This window comes from Salmo trutta, chromosome 16 (genome assembly GCF_901001165.1).
Source record: "Salmo trutta chromosome 16, fSalTru1.1, whole genome shotgun sequence".
Taxonomy (NCBI): domain Eukaryota; kingdom Metazoa; phylum Chordata; class Actinopteri; order Salmoniformes; family Salmonidae; genus Salmo; species Salmo trutta.
In genome coordinates this window covers 2,694,754-2,714,736 of record NC_042972.1, presented here as the reverse complement: position 1 = coordinate 2,714,736, position 19,983 = coordinate 2,694,754, and the positions used below count along the sequence as shown (strand labels likewise).

The window sequence follows — 19,983 nt, the reverse complement described above, 5'->3', positions numbered from 1 at the left end:
GCAATGGTAATGTATGGTATAGTAATGTAATGTATGGTATAGTAATGTATAGCAATGGTAATGTATGGTATAGTAATGTAATGTATGGTATAGTAATGGTAATGTATGGTATAGTAATGTAATGTATGGTATAGTAATGTAATGTATGGTATAGTAATGTAATGTATGGTATAGTAATGGTAATGCATGGTATAGTAATGGAATGTATGGTATAGTAATGGTAATGCATGGTATAGTAATGTAATGTATAGTAATGTAATGTATGGTATAGTAATGTAATGTATGGTATAGTAATGTAATGTATGGTATAGTAATGTAATGCATGGTATAGTAATGGAATGTATGGTATAGTAATGTAATGTATGGTATAGTAATGGTAATGCATGGTATAGTAATGGTAATGCATGGTATAGTAATGGAATGTATGGTATAGTAATGGTAATGCATTGTATAGTAATGTAATGTATGGTATAGTAATGGTAATGCATGGTATAGTAATGGTAATGCATTGATGTAATGTAATGTATGGTATAGTAATGGTAATGCATGGTATAGTAATGGTAATGCATGGTATAGTAATGGAATGTATGGTATAGTAATGGTAATGCATGGTATAGTAATGTAATGTATGGTATAGTAATGGTAATGTATGGTATAGTAATGTAATGTATGGTATAGTAATGTAATGTATGGTATAGTAATGGTAATGCATGGTATAGTAATGTATGGTATAGTAATGTAATGCATTGTATAGTAATGTAATGTATGGTATAGTAATGGTAATGCATGGTATAGTAATGGTAATGCATGGTATAGTAATGGAATGTATGGTATAGTAATGGTAATGCATTGTATAGTAATGTAATGTATGTATAGTAATGGTAGCTGGTATAGTAATGGTAATGCATTGTATAGTAATGTATGTATGGTATAGTAATGGTAATGCATGGTATAGTAATGGTAAGCATGGTATAGTAATGGAATGTATGGTATAGTAATGGTAATGCATGGTATAGTATGTATAGCAATGGTAATGTAATGGTATAAGTAATGTATGTGTATAGTAATGTATAGCATGGTAATGTAGGTATAGTAAGTAATGTATGGTATAGTATGGTAATGTATGGTATAGTAATGTAATGTATGGTATAGTAATGTAATGTATGGTATAGTAATGTAATGTATGGTATAGTAATGGTAATGCATGGTATAGTAATGGAATGTATGGTATAGTAATGGTAATGCATGGTATAGTAATGTAATGTATGGTATAGTAATGGTAATGTATGGTATAGTAATGTAATGTATGGTATAGTAATGTAATGTATGGTATAGTAATGGTAATGCATGGTATAGTAATGGAATGTATGGTATAGTAATGGTAATGCATTGTATAGTAATGTAATGTATGGTATAGTAATGGTAATGCATGGTATAGTAATGGTAATGCATGGTATAGTAATGGAATGTATGGTATAGTAATGGTAATGCATTGTATAGTAATGTAATGTATGGTATAGTAATGGTAATGCATGGTATAGTAATGGTAATGCATTGTATAGTAATGTAATGTATGGTATAGTAATGGTAATGCATGGTATAGTAATGGTAATGCATGGTATAGTAATGGAATGTATGGTATAGTAATGGTAATGTATGGTATATTAATGTAATGTATGGTATAGTAATGTAATGTATGGTATAGCAATGGTAATGTATGGTATAGTAATGTAATGTAATGTATAGTAATGTAATGTATGGTATAGTAATGTAATGTATGGTATAGTAATGTAATGTATGGTATAGTAATGGTAATGCATGGTATAGTAATGGTAATGCATGGTATAGTAATGGAATGTATGGTATAGTAATGGTAATGCATGGTATAGTAATGTAATGTATGGTAGAGTAATGGTAATGCATGGTATAGTAATGTATAGCAATGGTAATGTATGGTATAGTAATGTAATGTATGGTATAGTAATGGTAATGCATGGTATAGTAATGTATAGCAATGGTAATGTATGGTATAGCAATGGTAATGTATATTATATTAATCTATAGCAATGGTAATGTATGGTATATTAATGTATAGCAATTGTATTGTATGGTATAGTAATGCATAGTAATGGTAATGTATGGTATATTAATGTATAGTAATGGTAATGTATGATATAGTAATGGTAATGTGTGGTATATTAATGTATAGTAATGGTAATGTTTGGTATAGTAATGGTAATGTATGTATAGTAATCTATATCAATGGTAATGTATGGTATAGTAATGTATAGTAATGGCAATGTATGGTATAGTAATGTATAGTAATGGTAATGTATGGTATAGTAATGTAATGTATAGTAATGTATTGTATGGTATAGTAATGACAATGTATGGTATAGTAATGTATGCTATAATAAGGTATGATATAGTAATGTATGGTATTGTAATGTATGGTATAGTAATATATGGCATAGTAATGTAAAGTATGGTATTGTAATTATAGTAATGTGTGGTAATGGTAATGTATGCTATATTAATGTATAGTAATGGTAATGTATGGTATCATAATGTATGCTATAATAAGGTATGATATAGTAATTTATGGTATTGTAATGTATGGTATAGTATTATACGGCATAGTAATGTATGGCAGAGTAATGTAAAGTATGGTATTGTAATTATAGTAATGTGTGGTATAGTAATATAATGTATAATATAGTAATGTATGGCACAGTAATGTAAAGTATGGTATTGTAATGTAAAATATGGTATAGTAATGTAAAGTATGGTATTGTAATGTAAAATATGGTATAGTAATGTAAAGTATGGTATAGTATTGCAATGTATGGCATGGTATAGTAATATAAGGTATAGTAATGCAATGTAATGTATAGTAATGTATTGTAATGTATGGTATAGTAATGTAATGTATGGTATAGTAATGTAACGTACTGTATAATAATGTATGGTATGGTAATGTATTTTATGGCAATGTATGGTATAGTAATATATGGTATAGTAATGTAATTTATGCCACAGTAATGTAAGACAATGTAATGTATGGCAATTTAAAATATGGTATGGTATGATAATGCAATGCATGGTATAGTAATGTATGATATAGTAATGTAGGTAGGGTATTCAACTCAAACCCTATGAGGTCCGGAGCCTGCTGGTTTTCTGTTCTACCTGATAATGAATTGCAGGCACCTGATGTCTAAAGTCTAAATCAGTCCCTGATTAGAGGGGAACAATGAAAAAAACGCAGTGTAACTGGCTGAGGTCCAGAGTTGAGTTTGAGGGGAATATGGTAATGAAGTGTGTAGCATATGGTATGTTGTATGGTGGTAATGTAATGTATTGTAATGTATGGTATACGGAATGGTTATGTAATGAATGGTAATGTAATGTATTGTATATGGTATTGTGATGTATGGTATATGGAATGGTAATGTAATGTATTGTATATGGTATTGTGATGTATGGTATATGGAATGGTAATGTAATGTATTGTATATGGTATGTTATAGTAATGTAATGTATGGTAATGTAACGTATAGCATATGGTATTCTACAGTAATATATGGAATGGTAATATAATGTATGGTGTATGGTATAGTAATGTATGGTATATGGTATAGTATTGCATATGTATAGTAATGTATATGGTATAGTATGGTGATGTAATTATGGTATAGTAATTTAATGTATGGTATAGTAAGGTAGTGTACAGTACAGTGATGTATGGTATAGTCATGTAATGTATGGTATGACATATTACATAGTAATGTCATTATTGCAATGTACCGATCTGTACTATACTCCCTCTGTAGGTAGTGATCGGTACTATACTCTACTGATCTGCACTATACTCTACTGATCTGCACTATACTCTACTGATCTGCACTATACTATACTGATCTGCACTATACTCTACTGATCTGCACTATACTCTACTGATCTGCACTATACTCCCTCTGTAGGTACTGATCTGTACTATACTCTACTGATCTGTACTATACTGATCTGTACTATACTCCCTCTGTAGGTACTGATCTGCACTATACTCTACTGATCTGTACTATACTCTAATGTACTGCTCTGTACTATACTCTACTGATCTGCACTATACTCTACTGATCTGTACTATACTCTACTGATCTGTACTATACTCCCTCTGTAGGTACTGATCTGTACTATACTCTACTGATCTGCACTATACTCCCTCTGTAGGTACTGATCTGTACTATACTCTACTGATCTGCACTATACTCTACTGATCTGTACTATACTCCCTCTGTAGGTACTGATCTGTACTATACTCACTCTGTAGGTACTGATCTGCACTATACTCTACTGATCTGTACTATACTCTAATGTACTGATCTGCACTATACTCAACTGATCTGCACTATACTCTACTGATCTGCACTATACTCTACTGATCTGCACTATACTCCCTCTGTAGGTACTGATCTGTACTATACTCTAATGTACTGATCTGTACTATACTCTACTGATCTGTACTATACTCCCTCTGTGGGTACTGATCTGTACTATACTCACTCTGTAGGTACTGATCTGCACTATACTCTACTGATCTGTACTATACTCTAATGTACTGATCTGCACTATACTCTACTGATCTGCACTATACTCTACTGATCTGTACTATACTCTACTGATCTGTACTATACTCCCTCTGTAGGTACTGATCTGTACTATACTCTGATGTACTGATCTGTACTATACTGATCTGTACTATACTCTACTGATCTGCACTATACTCCCTCTGTAGGTACTGATCTGTACTATACTCTACTGATCTGTACTATACTCTACTGATCTGTACTATACTCCCTCTGTAGGTACTGATCTGCACTATACTCTACTGATCTGTACTATACTCTAATGTACTGCTCTGTACTATACTCTACTGATCTGCACTATACTCTACTGATCTGCACTATACTCCCTCTGTAGGTACTGATCTGTACTATACTCTACTGATCTGCACTATACTCTACTGATCTGTACTATACTCCCTCTGTAGGTACTGATCTGCACTATACTCTACTGATCTGCACTATACTCTACTGATCTGCACTATACTCTACTGATCTGCACTATACTCTACTGATCTGCACTATACTCTACTGATCTGTACTATACTCTACTAATCTGTACTATACTCTACTGATCTGCACTATACTCCCTCTGTAGGTACTGATCTGTACTATACTCTACTGATCTGTACTATACTCTAATGTACTGATCTGTACTATACTATACTGATCTGTACTATACTCTACTGATCTGTACTATACTCCCTCTGTAGGCACTGATCTGTACTATACTCCCTCTGTAGGTACTGATCTGTACTATACTCTACTGATCTGTACTATACTCTACTGATCTGTACTATACTCTAATGTACTGATCTGTACTACACTCTACTGATCTGTACCATACTCACTCTGTAGGTAGTGATCGGTACTATACTCTACTGATCGGTACTATACTCTACTGATCTGTACTATACTCTACTGATCTGTACTATACTCTACTGATCTGTACTATACTCTACTGATCTGTACTATACTCTACCGATCGGTACTATACTCACTCTGTAGGTAGTGGATCTGCTTGGCTGACTCCTCAGTCTGCTGCCTGTTGCTCCTCCTCTCCTCTTCCAGTAAGGCCTGGAGCTCCAGACACTTCTGCTTGCCTGTGTTGGCCAACTCCTGGGCCTCCAGCAGAGCTCTGTGGAGGTGGTTAATCACCTGCTCGGTGTCCCCGGGCTCCAGGTTGGCCCGACTGAGCTCGTCTGGAGAGAGGAGTGGACAGAGGGGACAGTTAGACAGGGACACACAGGGGACAGTTAGACAGAGACACAGAGGGGACAGACAGACAGGGACACAGAGGGGACAGACAGACAGGGACACAGAGGGGACAGTTAGACAGGGACACACAGGGGACAGTTAGACAGGGACACACAGGGGACAGTTAGACAGGGACACACAGGGGACAGTTAGACAGGGACACACAGGGGACAGACAGACAGGGACACACAGGGGACAGACAGACAGGGACACACAGGGGACAGACAGACAGGGACACACAGGGGACAGACAGACAGGGACACACAGGGGACAGACAGACAGGGACACACAGGGGACAGACAGACAGGGACACACAGGGGACAGAGACAGGGACACACAGGGGACAGTTAGACAGGGACACACAGGGGACAGTTAGACAGGGACACACAGGGGACAGTTAGACAGGGACACACAGGGGACAGTTAGACAGGGACACACAGGGGACAGTAGACAGGGACACACAGGGGACAGTTAGACAGGGACACACAGGGGACAGTTAGACAGGGACACACAGGGGACAGTTAGACAGGGACACACAGGGGACAGTTAGACAGAGACACACAGGGGACAGACAGACAGGGACACAGAGGGGACAGACAGACAGGGACACAGAGGGGACAGACAGACAGGGACACACAGGGGACAGACAGACAGGGACACCACAGGGGGACAGTTAGACAGGGACACACAGGGGGACAGTAGACAGGGACACACAGGGGGACAGTACAGACAGGGACACAGAGGGGACAGTTAGACAGGGGACACACAGGGGACAGTTAGACAGGGACACAAGGGGACAGTTAGACAGGGACACACAGGGGACAGTTAGACAGGGACACACAGGGGACAGTTAGACAGGGACACACAGGGGACAGTTAGACAGGGACACACAGGGGACAGTTAGACAGGGACACACAGGGGACAGTTAGACAGGGACACACAGGGGACAGTTAGACAGGGACACACAGGGGACAGTTAGACAGGGACACACAGGGGACAACACAGTAAGACACCAAACCGGGCTCCAGGTTGGCCCGACTGAGCTCGTCTGGAGAGAGGACTGACAAGATAGTTAGATATAGGGACAGACTGTGGACACACACAGTTTGTATAGTGTGTAACTCAGTCAATCTTAAGGTGAATGTATTTAGGTTTCAAGACGCTGAATGGTTCCATTAAAATCAGCCTTGCGGGCGGCTGGGGGGGGGGGGCTGCGGGCGGCTGGGGCGGCTGGCAGGGGGGGCTGCGGGCGGGGGGGCTGCGGGCGGCTGGGAGGGGGGGCTGCGGGCGGCTGGGAGGGGGGGGGCTGCGGGCGGCTGGGAGGGGGGGGCTGCGGGCGGCTGGGAGGGGGGGCTGCGGGCGGCTGGGAGGGGGGGCGGCTGCGGACGGCTGGGAGGGGGGGGGCTGCGGACCACTTGGTGGGCGGGGGGCTGTGGGCGGCTGGGGGGGGGCTGGGGGGGCTGCGGTCGTGTGGGGGGGGGTCCGTGCTACGCCACTGCTTGTAACTATAAGAAATCTAAGACATTTCAAATAAATAAGTCGCTCTGGATAAGAGCGTCTGCTAAATGACTTAAATGTAAATGTAAAATCCAGCTCAGGGATCCAGCTATACATTTGGTTTTGCTAACATGCTAACATGCTATAGCTAAGTGGCTAAATGTCAAGATCAACCTTCTTGGTTACAGCAGAGACATTCAATCCCTTCCTGGATCAAGATAACTGTTGAAATAGCGCCCCTTGTGGGCACATTCGGTAATAATAATATCTGCAGGAACTGTTGTGTAGCAAAATCACCCAAAATAACCAATTTAAGCTAAACGCTTCGGTAAGAGGAGGTCAATGTCTGTAATGTTTTTGGTTTATCATCCCAGCAACCCTAGACTAAAGATGAAATTACAGAACTCCCCTGGAGTAAAGACGTCACTCTAACCCTTCATCCACATCTCCCACTTACCACAGCAGGAGAATAACACACTGAGTCATGGAGTCATGGAGTAGGGAGTCATGGAGTAGGGAGTCATGGAGTAGGGAGTCATGGAGTCATGGAGTAGGGAGTCATGGAGTAGGGAGTCATGGAGTAGGGAGTCATGGAGTAGGGAGTCATGCAGTCATGGAGTAGGGAGTCATGGAGTAGGGAGTCATGGAGTAGGTAGTCATGCAGTCATGGAGTAGGGAGTCATGGAGTAGGGAGTCATGCAGTCATGGAGTAGGGAGTCATGGAGTAGAGAGTCATGGAGTAGGGAGTCATGGAGTAGGGAGTCATGGAGTAGGGAGTCATGGAGTAAGGAGTCATGCAGTCATGGAGTAGGGAGTCATGGAGTAGGGAGTCATGGAGTAGGGAGTCATGGAGTAGGGAGTCATGGAGTAGGGAGTCATGGCATCATGGAGTAGGGAGTCATGGAGTAGGGAGTCATGGAGTAGGGAGTCATGGAGTAGGGAGTCATGGAGTAGAGAGTCATGGAGTAGGGAGTCATGGAGTAGGGAGTCATGGAGTAGGGAGTCATGGAGTAGGGAGTCATGGAGTCATGGAGTAGGGAGTCATGGAGTAGGGAGTCATGGAGTAGGGAGTCATGGCATCATGGAGTAGGGAGTCATAGAGTAGGGAGTCATAGAGTAGGGAGTCATAGAGTAGGGAGTCATAGAGTAGGGAGTCATAGAGTAGGGAGTCATAGAGTAGGGAGTCATGCAGTCATGGAGTAGGGAGTCATGGAGTAGGGAGTCATGCAGTCATGGAGTAGGGAGTCATGCAGTCATGGAGTAGAGAGTCATGGAGTAGGGAGTCATGCAGTCATGGAGTAGAGAGTCATGGAGTAGGGAGTCATGCAGTCATGGAGTAGGGAGTCATGGAGTAGGGAGTCATGGAGTAGGGAGTCATGGAGTAGGGAGTCATGGAGTAGGGAGTCATGCAGTCATGGAGTAGGGAGTCATGGAGTAGGGAGTCATGGAGTAGGGAGTCATGGAGTAGGGAGTCATGGCATCATGGAGTAGGGAGTCATGGAGTAGAGAGTCATGCAGTCATGGAGTCATGGCATCATGGAGTAGGGAGTCATGGAGTAATGAGGTTAGGGAGTAATGAGGTTAGGGAGTAATGGAGTAGGGAGTAATGGAGTCAGGGAGTAATGGAGTAGGGAGTAATGGAGTAGGGAGTAATGGAGTAGGGAGTAATGGAGTAATGGAGTAATGGAGTAATGGAGTAGGGAGTAATGGAGTAATGGAGTAATGGAGTAGGGAGTAATGGAGTAGGGAGTAATGGAGTAGGGAGTAATGGAGTAGGGAGTAATGGAGTAATGGAGTAATGGAGTAGGGAGTCAGGGAGTCATGGAATAATGTGTGAAGGTCCTTTGGGATGATGTGGTCTGGGGGGGGCCAACCATCTCACTCCTCCACTCACATCACACACCAGATGTTTAAACACTGATGTCACGATGCTGTTTATATCCGCTGATGTTTCCATTAAAACCAGAGGGTGAAGGCGCTGATGTCATCCCTGTCAACTCCCGGTGGCGCGCGAAACCCGGGGGAACTATTTGAATTTGAAAGGCGACCATATTGCTGAATGGCACCACGGAAAAATCTCAAAAAGGATCACGTTTTCCTCCTGGCTGAGAGTTTAATGGAGCTGCCATCTTGTGTCATGACATGTACTAGTCAGAATGCATCACTATTAAAATTTTGTAGCAAACTTTAAAATAATTCACCGTAGGGGATACAACTTGATCATAATAAAGACATTTTAGAGCCCAAAAGTGTCAAGTTTGGCCGTTCTGGAGATTGTAATGGACATTTTCTAGGGCAGACCAGGGCTTTTGGCACCACAAGGTTGCTATGCAGCAGCCAATCAGCAGAGCTTGTGACTTCACCCTCCAGACTGGTGTGTGTCGAATGGTGACCAAGGAGAGGATTTACTTTACAGTGACTAACACACATGGCCTTTACATATCTATGATGAAATGAGACAAATCTACCCCTCCCTATCTCCCTTCCTTCCTTCCTTCCTTCCTCTGTCCCTCTTGCTTCCTCTCTCCAACCCTTCCTTCCTCCCTCCCTCTTTCTCTCCAAACCTCCCTCTAACCCTCCCTACCTCTCTCTCCCTCTAACCCTCCATCTCTCCCTCTAACCCTCCATCTCTCCCTCTAACCCTCCATCTCTCCCTCTAACCCTCCATCTCTCCCTCTAACCCTCCATCTCTCCCTCTAACCCTCCATCTCTCCCTCTAACCCTCCATCTCTCCCTCTAACCCTCCCTCACTCCCTCTAACCCTCCCTCACTCCCTCTAACCCTCCCTCCCTCCCTCTAACCCTCCCTACCTCTCTCTCCCTCTAACCCTCCCTCACTCCCTCTAACCCTCCCTCACTCCCTCTAACCCTCCCTCCCTCCCTCTCTTCAACCCTCCCTCTAGGATTGATTAAGTTGAAATATTCTTCCATGTGTCATGAGTCCCATAAATAAATACAGGATTAAGTGGATGACGTTAAACAGTACCAACCAACCAACCTTTATCACTGCCTCAACAGTTCCCTCTAGTGGGGGTTCAGTCACACCATGACCTTAACACCCTACTCCCCCCGTTTTTATCTGATAGGAGTGGAACCCGGTGTGGTTTAGGAGTGGAACCCGGTGTGGTCTAGGAGTGGAACCCGGTGTGGTCTAGGAGTGGAACCCGGTGTGGTTTAGGAGTGGAACCCGGTGTGGTCTAGGAGTGGAACCCGGTGTGGTTTAGGAGTGGAACCCGGTGTGGTTTAGGAGTGGAACCCGGTGTGGTCTAGGAGTGGAACCCGGAGTGGTCTAGGAGTGGAACCCGGTGTTGTTTAGGAGTGGAACCCGGTGTGGTTTAGGAGTGGAACCCGGTGTGGTTTAGGAGTGGAACCCGGTGTGGTTTAGGAGTGGAACCCGGTGTGGTTTAGGAGTGGAACCCGGTGTGGTCTAGGAGTGGATCCCGGTGTGGTCGTCTGCTGCAATAACCCATCCGTTACAAGAACCGACGAGTTGTGAATTCAGAGATGCCACTCTGCTGTTATTTTTCTGTTTGTGGCCCGCTTATTAGCTTGCACGATTCTTGCCATTCTCCTTCGAATTCTCTCATCAACAAGCTGTTTTTCCACCCACAGAACTGCCACTGACTGGATGTTGTTTGTTTGCCGCCCCATTCTCCGTAAACCCTAGATACTGGTCGTGTGTGTGTGTGTGAAAAGCCCAGGAGGCCTGACGTTTGAAATACTGGATCCGGCGCGCCTGATACCGACGATCATACCACGTTTAAAGTAGCTTAGATCACTCGTTTTGCCCATTCGAACTTTCCATCGAACAGTAACTGAATGCCTGGATGCCTGTCTGCCTGCTTTATATAACAAGCCACGGCCCCGTGACTCACTGTCTGTAGGAGCGAACCAATAAACTGGCTACTGAGTATATATGCAACACCCAACAGTCAATGCTGTGGTCCAATTCTCTACCCTTATCTCTTGAAGGTGTGGATTCGTACACTTCCCAAGGAATTTAAAAGGAGAGACTTGTCAAATCAAAATCAAATTTTATTAGTCACACACATTTAGCAGATGTTATTGCGGGTGTAGTAAATTGCTTGTGTTCCTAGCTCCAACAGTGCAGTAGTATCTAACAAGTCACAGCAATAAACACAAATCTAAAAGTAAAAGAATGGAATTAAGAAATATATAAATATTAGATTGAGCAATGTCGGAGTGTCATTGACTAAAATACAGTAGAATAGAATACAGTAGATACATATGAGATGAGTAAAGCAGTATGTAAACATTATTAAAGTGACTAGTGTTCCATTATTAAAGTGACCAGTGATTCCATGTCTATGTATATAGGGCAGCAGCCTCTAAGGTGCAGGGTTGAGTAACCGGTTGGTAGCTGCCTAGTCATGGCTATTAAACAGTCTGATGGCCTTGAGATAGAAGCTGTTTTTCAGTCTCTCTGTCCCAGCTTTGATGCACCTGTACTGACCTCGCCTTCTGGATGATAGCGGGGTGAACAGGCAGTGGCTCGGGTGGTTGATGTCCTTGATGATCTTTTTGGCCTTCCTGTGACATCGGGTGCTGTAGGTGTCCTGGAGGGCAGGTACTTTGCCCCCGGTGATGCGTTGGGCAGACCGCACCACCATCTGGAGAGCCTTGCGATTGTGGGCGGTGCAGTTGCCGTACCAGGCGGTGATACAGCCTGACAGTATGCTCTCAATTGTGCATCTGTAAAAGTTTGTCAGGGTTTTAGGTGACAAGCCAAATTTCTTCAGCCTCCTGAGGTTCTTCACCACGCTGTCTGTGTGTGTGGACCATTTCAGATCGTCAGTGATGTGTACGCCGAGGAACTTCAAGCTTTCCACCTTCTCCACTGCGGTCCCGTCGATATGGATATGGGGGTGCTCCCTCTCCTGTTTCCTGTCCACGATCAGCTCCTTTGTTTTGTTGATGTTGAGTGAGAGGTTATTTTCCTGACACCACACTCCGAGGGCCCCCACCTCCTTCCCTGTAGGCCGTCTCGTCATTGTTGGTAATCAGGCCTACTACTTTTGTGTCGTCTGCACAGTCATGGGTGAACAGGGAGTACAGGAGGGGCCCCAGTGTTGAGTATCTGTGGAGGTTCAGAACCAGGGCCCGAGCTTAATGATGAGCTTGGAGGGTACTATGGTGTTGAATGCTGAGCTATAGTCAATGAACAGCATTCTTAAAATAGGTATTCCTCTTGTCCATATGGGATAGGGCAGTGTGCATCATTTGTGGATCTCTTGGGGCACTATGCAAATTGAAGTGGATCTAGGGTGGCAGGTAAGGTGGAGGTGATATGATCCTTAACTAGCCTCTCAAAGCACTTCATGATGACAGAAGTGAGTGCTACGGAGCGATAGTCATTTAGTTCAGTTACCTTTGCTTTCTTGGGTACAGGAACAATGGTGGCCATCTTGAATGAAGTCGGGACAACAGACTGGAATAGGGAGCGATGTCCGTAAACACACCAGGACGCGGCTCGGGATACCGTCTTAAATGTCTTACGTCGGCCACGGAGCAGGAATGCCAACAGTCCTTGGTAGCGGGCCGTGTCGGTGGCACTGCGTTATCATCAAAGCGGGCGAAGGTGTTTAGCTTGTCCGGAGGCAAGACGTCGGTGTTTGCGATGCGACTGATTTACCCTTCGTAATCCGTGATTGTCAAAAGACCCTACCACATACGTCTCGTGTCTGAGCCTTTGAATTACGACTCCACTTTGTCTCTGTACTGACGTTCTGCCTGTTGGGATTTCCTTACGGAGGGAATAACTACACTGTTTATATTTCGGCCATATTCCCAGTCACGTTGTCATGGTTAAACGCGGTGCTTTGAGCTTTCAGTGTTGCGCGAATGCCGCCACCTATCCACGGTTTCTGGTCTGTCAGTCTGTCTCTCATAATTGAAAGCAGTTGAGATATACAATGGATCTGAAAGCAGTAGAGTTGGGCAGACTAACTGAACACTAAAACAGTCCTCGAATGGAAACCGAGACCAAGGTTTAACCCTGCCATTAAAAGCCAGACTTATCAACATGGAGTTGATAACACGATTCTGATGAAGTCATCAGTTAACCTTGGTGGTAGTAGACAGACTAAAAAAACGATTTCAGATAAAAGCAGGTGTTCAGTGTGATGATGAATGTAATGACCGACCTGACAGACAGACCGCTGCCAGGGCTTCTGTTCCGTCGGGGATATTACAGAGAAAATTACAGAGGGATCAGAGTAAACACAGTCTCACACACACAGTCACAGAGTCATCCACACACACAGTGTCACAGACACATGTAGTCACACACAATGCTATCGGCAAAAGTATTCAGACTCCTTGACTTTTTACACATTTTGTTACGTTACCTTATTCTAAAACTTATATTTTTTGCCCCTCAATCTACACACAATGCCCCACAATGACAAAGCAAAAACATATTTACATAAGTATTCAGACCCTTTGCTATGAGACTTCAAATTGAGCTCAGGTGCATCATGTTTCCATTGATCATCCTTGAGATGTTTCTACAACTTGATTGGAGTCCACCTGTGGTAAATTCAATTGATTGGACATGATTTGGAAAGAGACACACTTGTCTATATAAGTGCATGTCAGAGCAAAAACCAAGCCATGAGGTCGAAGGAATTGTCTATACAGTTTTGAGACAGGATTGTGTCGAGGCAAAGATCTGGGGAAGGGTACCAAAACATTTCTGCAGCATTGAAGGTCCCCAAGAATACAGTGACCTCCATAATTCTTAACTTCAAGTTTGGAACCGCCAAGACTTTTCCAAGAGCTGGCCGCCCGGCCAAACTGAGCAATTGGGGGAGAAGGGCCTTGGTCAGGGAGGTGACCAAAAACCCAATGGTCACTCTGACAGAGCTCCAGAGTTCCTCTGCAGAGCTGGGAGAACCTTCCAGAAGGACAACCATCTCTGCAGCACTCCACCAATCAGGCCTTTATTGTAGAGTGACCAGACAGAAGCTACTCCTCAGTAAAAGTCACATGACAACCCGCTTGGAGTTTGCCAAAGTGTACCTAAAGACTATCAGACCATGAGAAACAAGATTCTCTGGTCTGATGAAACCAAGAATGAACTCTTTGGCCTGAATGCCAAACTTCACGTCTGAAGGAAACCTGGCACCATCCCTATGGTGAAGCATGGTGGTGGCAGCATCACGTTTTGGGGATGTTTTGGGGATGTTTTTCAGCGGCAGGGACTGGGAGACTAGTCAGGATCGAGGGAAAGATGAACAGAGAAAAGTAGAAAGGTCCTTGATGAAAACCTGCTCCAGAGTGCCCAGGACCTCAGACTGGGGCAGACTAGTTTTGTCACACCTGGACTACTGTTCAGTCGTGTGGTCAGGTGCCACATAAGAGGGACTTGGGACAATTAATGACATGCATGTCAATCTCTCATGGCTCCAAGTGGAAGAGAGATTTACTTCATTACTACTTGTTTTGACAAGCTGAATGCACCGAGCTGTCTGTCTAAACTACTGGCGCACAGCTCAGACACCCATACATACCCCAACAAGACATGCCACCAGAGGTCTCTTCACAGTCCAAGTCCAGAACAGACTATAGAAGGCGCTCACAGTACTACACAGGGCCATGACTACATGGAACTCTATGCCATATCAGGTAACTGATGCGAGCAGTAGAATCAGATTTAAAAAGCAGGTAAAAATACACCTTATGGAACAGCGGGGACTGAAGAGACACACACACACACACACACACACACACACACACACACGGGCTCTAGCACACTCACTGTACACACACTACATTGTAATATTGTTGTATGGAGCTATTGTACATTTAGTACTGTAGATATGTAGTGATGTAATAATGTTATATGATGTATTGTTTTATATTTAGTTTTATATGTAATGTAAGTGCCTTAATGTGTTTGGACACCAGGAAAAGTAGCTGCTGCCTTGGCAACAGCTAATAGGTGACATCTATGCAGTGCAAAGTTCTTCTGACTAATTGGTTGCTAATTGGTTTACATTCCAACAACAACGTGCCCAGGGACCACAGTCTAGCGCTGCTCTCCTGCAGTGTTTTAACTGGGACAGCTGCAGGATTACAGAGATGTGTTGTTGTTGTTGTGTGTGCAGGGAAACGCATGCAACACCTGTTGATACAGAAGGTACATCATCTATTCTAGCACAAGGTGACACCTGTTGATACGAGAGGTCGACCGATTATGAGCTTTCAACGCCGATACCGATTACTGGAGAACCCCCCCCCCCCCCCCCCCCCCCAAAAATGATACCGATTAAATCAGCCGATTTTTATATATATAAATAAAAGTGTTCATTGTTCATTCAGTATTGTTGTAATTGGCTATATATATATATATATATATATATATATATATATATATATATATATATATATATATATATATATATATATATATATATATATATATATATATATATATATATATATATATATATATATATATATATATATATATATATATATATATATATATATATATATATATATATATATATACATACATATATACATACATACATACATACATACATACATACATACATACATACATACATACATACATACATACATACACACACACACACACACACACACACATACACACACACACACACACACACACACACACACACACACACACACACACATATATATACACATACATACACACACACACACACACACATACATATATATATACACATGTTGACGTGAACCACTGTTGAACCACTGTTGACGTGAACCACTTGATTCATCCCGTTGCCTCCACACAACAAGATTTGATGTCAACCACACTAACACACAATAAGCTGGTCTTTACCAATATTGAGAATAAAATGTATATTATTATATATAAATATGTATTACCTTTGAGCAGGGCGACCCTGTTCTGTGGCTCGTTCAGCTCATGATCATCCATGTTTCCGTCTACACAGAGAGAGAGACAGAGAGAGAGAGAGCGAGAGAGAGAGAACATACCAGTCAACTTCAAAATAGTTAGACATTTAAATAGTTAAACATTTAAATGTTTAGACATTTAAAAATTCACAAAGAAATATAGACTTGTTGATATAATAAAAAGTCTAAACAGTATCTTGTTGTTCAAGGTTTTTTACCTGACGTGTCGTCACTGCTGCGATCTTTGCTGGGGCTTAGTGTATCTGACATGTCCGACTCCTTAGCATCCAGAAGGTTTTCTACTGGACAGAGAGACAGAGCAGTTAGAACAGGGGGAAGGCAACACGACACTGAACTACCAAATTAATAAAACCACATGAGATAAAATGTAACAGAATGTCAAGTATGTTTAACTCAATAAGCAATATTAAAATAGTACACATGACATGCCCCCCGTTGCTTCAGTTGGCTTGCTCCCCTTGTTTCCATCCACCCATGGTCATAGATCTGCCTGCCAGGGGGTATGAGGTGTGTGTGGTTGCACCACATAACTGAAATAGCTGTTCTACAGAGCTAGTTGGAGCTAAAGACCAGAACTAGCTGTTACTGTTCAGGGCTGGTCAGAGCTCCCGTCCAACAACAAGGGGTTTGTCTGACTGTTCAGGGCTGGTCAGAGCTCCCGTCCAACAACAAGGGGTTTGTCTGACTGTTCAGGGCTGGTCAGAGCTCCCGTCCAACAACAACAACATGGGGTTTGTCTGACTGTTCAGGGCTGGTCAGAGCTCCCGTCCAACAACAAGGGGTTTGTCTGACTGTGGTGGTGTTTAATAGATGCTATTGTGACACCTGGTGGACACAATTGGATTTAAAAATGAGCCTGAGAGAACACAGTGCGTTGTGAATTCTGTAATGAATGTATTGTAATGTTTTTTAAATTGTATAACTGCCTTAATTTAGCCGGACCCCAGGAAGATTAGCTGCTGCTTTGTATTATCTTTTACCAGATCTATTGTGTTATATTCTCCTATATTACTTTCACATTTCCACAAACTTCAAAGTGTTTCCTTTCAAATGGTACCAAGAATATGCATATCCTCGCTTCAGGTCCTGAACTACAGGCAGTTAGATTAGGGTCTGTCATTTTAGGAGGAAATGTTTTAAAAAGCGTTCGATCCTTAAGAGGTTTTGCCTGTTGCTAACATTTCTTCTGGACTGAATTAGCCTGTTGCTAACATTTCTTCTGGACTGAATTAGCCTGTTGCTAACATTTCTTCTGGATTGAATTAGCCTGTTGCTATTTATCATTTTGTACTTTGGGATTTGACTTTTTAACCATTCATATCGCTTTCTTTGACCAACCTGGAATCTGTGAGAAAAACAATTAATAAATTTGAACAGCAACTCTTTTTCCATCTCATGAAACGAAACCAAACCTGTATTTAGGCTTTTATAGAAGTGGCCTTCTAGAATCTGGAACTTTGGCCACTACAGCTGTTCAGAGCTCCCGTCCAACAACAAGGGGTTTGTCTGACTGTTCAGGGCTGGTCAGAGCTCCCGTCCAACAACAACATGGGGTTTGTCTGACTGTTCAGGGCTGGTCAGAGCTACCGTCCAACAACAACGGGTTTGTCTGACTTGGTTCAGGGCTGGTCAGTCACCCTATAGTAGAAGTTCTCGTGACCTTCCTGTTCGGCTTTGCGCCCCCTCGGGCTCGTGTGGTGGGGGAGATCTTTGTGGGCTATACTCAGCCTCGTCTCAGGGTAGTAAGTTTGTGGTCTGTTGATATCCCTCTCGTGGCCTGATGACTCCTTGCTGTCCCCAGTCCACCTGGTCGTGCTGCTGATCCAGTTTCAAGTGTTCTGCCTGCGGCTATGGAACCCTAACCTGTTCACCGGACGTGCTACCTTGTCCCAGACCTGCTGTTTTTGTCTCTCTCTCCCTCCCTCTCCTGTGTCTCTACCTCTGAAATTCTCAGACAACCCAAAGATTCCTTGATGCCCTTCCAGACTCCCTCTGCCTACCCAAGGACGTCAGAGGACAAGAATCAGTTAACCACCTAACCGAGGAACTCAATTTAACCTTGCGCAATACCCTAGATGCAGTTGCACCCCTAAAAATTAAAAACATCTGTCATAAGAAACTAGCTCCCTGGTATACAGAAAATACACGAGCTCTGAAGCAAGCTTCCAGAAAATTGGAACGGAAATGGCGCCACACTAAACTGGAAGTCTTCCGACTAGCTTGGAAAGACAGCACCGCGCAGTATCGAAGAGCCCTCACTGCTGCACGATCATCCTATTTTTCCAACTTAATTGAGGAAAATAAGAACAATCCGAAATTTCTTTTTGACACTGTCGCAAAGCTAACTAAAAAGCAGCATTCGCAAATGGAGGATGGCTTTCACTTCAGCAGTAATAAATTTATGAACTTCTTTGAGGAAAAGATCATGATCATTAGAAAGCAAATTACGGACTCCTCTTTAAATCTGGGTATTCCTCCAGGGCTCCATTGTCCTGAGTCTGCACAACTCTGCCAGGACCTAGGATCAAGGGAGATACTAAAGTGTTTTAGTACTATATCTCTTGACATAATGATGAAAATAATCATGGCCTCCAAACCCTCAAGCTGCATACTGGACCCTATTCCAACTAAACTACTGAAAGAGCTGCTTCCTGTGCTTGGCCCTCCTATGTTGAACATAATAAACGGCTCTCTATCCACCGGATGTGTACCAAGCTCACTAAAAGTGGCAGTAATAAAGCCTCTCTTGAAAAAGCCCAATCTTGACCCAGAAATTATAAAAAACTATCGGCCTATATCGAATCTTCCATTCCTCTCAAAAAATGTTGAAAAAGTTGTTGCGCAGCAACTCACTGCCTTCCTGAAGACAAACAATGTATACGAAACGCTTCAGTCTGGTTTTAGACCCCATCATAGCACTGAGACTGCACTTGTGAAGGTGGTAAATGACCTTTTAATGACGTCAGACCGAGGCTCTGCATCTGTCCTCATGCTCCTAGATCTTAGTGCCGCTTTTGATACCATCGATCACCACATTCTTTTGGAGAGATTGGAAACCCAAATTGGTCTACATGGACAAGTTCTGGCCTGGTTTAGATCTTATCTGTCGGAAAGATATCAGTTTGTCTCTGTGAATGGTTCGTCCTCTGACAAATCAATTGTAAATTTCGGTGTTCCTCAAGGTTCCGTTCTAGGACCACTATTGTTTTCACTATATATTTTACCTCTTGGGGATGTCATTCGAAAACATAATGTTAAATTTCACTGCTATGCGGACGACACACAGCTGTACATTTCAATGAAACATGGTGAAGCCCCAAAATTGCCCTCGCTAGAAGCCTGTGTTTCAGACATAAGGAAGTGGATGGCTGCAAATTTTCTACTTTTAAACTCGGACAAAACAGAGATGCTTGTCCTAGGTCCCAAGAAACAAAGAGATCTTCTGTTGAATCTGACAATTAATCTGGATGGTTGTACAGTCGTCTCAAATAAAACTGTGAAGGACCTCGGCGTTACTCTGGACCCTGATCTCTCTTTTGAAGAACATATCAAGACTGCTTCAAGGACAGCTTTTTTCCATCTACGTAACATTGCAAAAATCAGAAACTTTCTGTCCAAAAATGACGCAGAAAAATTAATCCATGCTT

The 19,983-nt window shown here is 42.8% G+C and overlaps 1 protein-coding gene across 10 annotated transcripts in view; it reads right to left on the bottom strand.

Annotated features, from left to right (window-relative positions):
• The window catches only part of slmapa (sarcolemma associated protein a), a 135,207-nt gene that overhangs the window by 28,952 nt on the left and 86,272 nt on the right, over window positions 1-19,983 (bottom strand). For 7 of the 10 annotated variants that reach the window (XM_029692748.1, XM_029692747.1, XM_029692745.1 and 4 more), the window contains 3 exons: window positions 16,534-16,617; window positions 16,286-16,345; window positions 5,627-5,827 (listed from right to left, as the gene is read on the bottom strand). In XM_029692748.1, the coding sequence (XP_029548608.1) occupies window positions 5,627-5,827; window positions 16,286-16,345; window positions 16,534-16,617 (345 nt within the window). The remainder of the gene's footprint in view (window positions 1-5,626; window positions 5,828-16,285; window positions 16,346-16,533; window positions 16,618-19,983) is intronic. The other 3 variants (XM_029692746.1, XM_029692755.1, XM_029692751.1) reach the window with 1 other exon arrangement.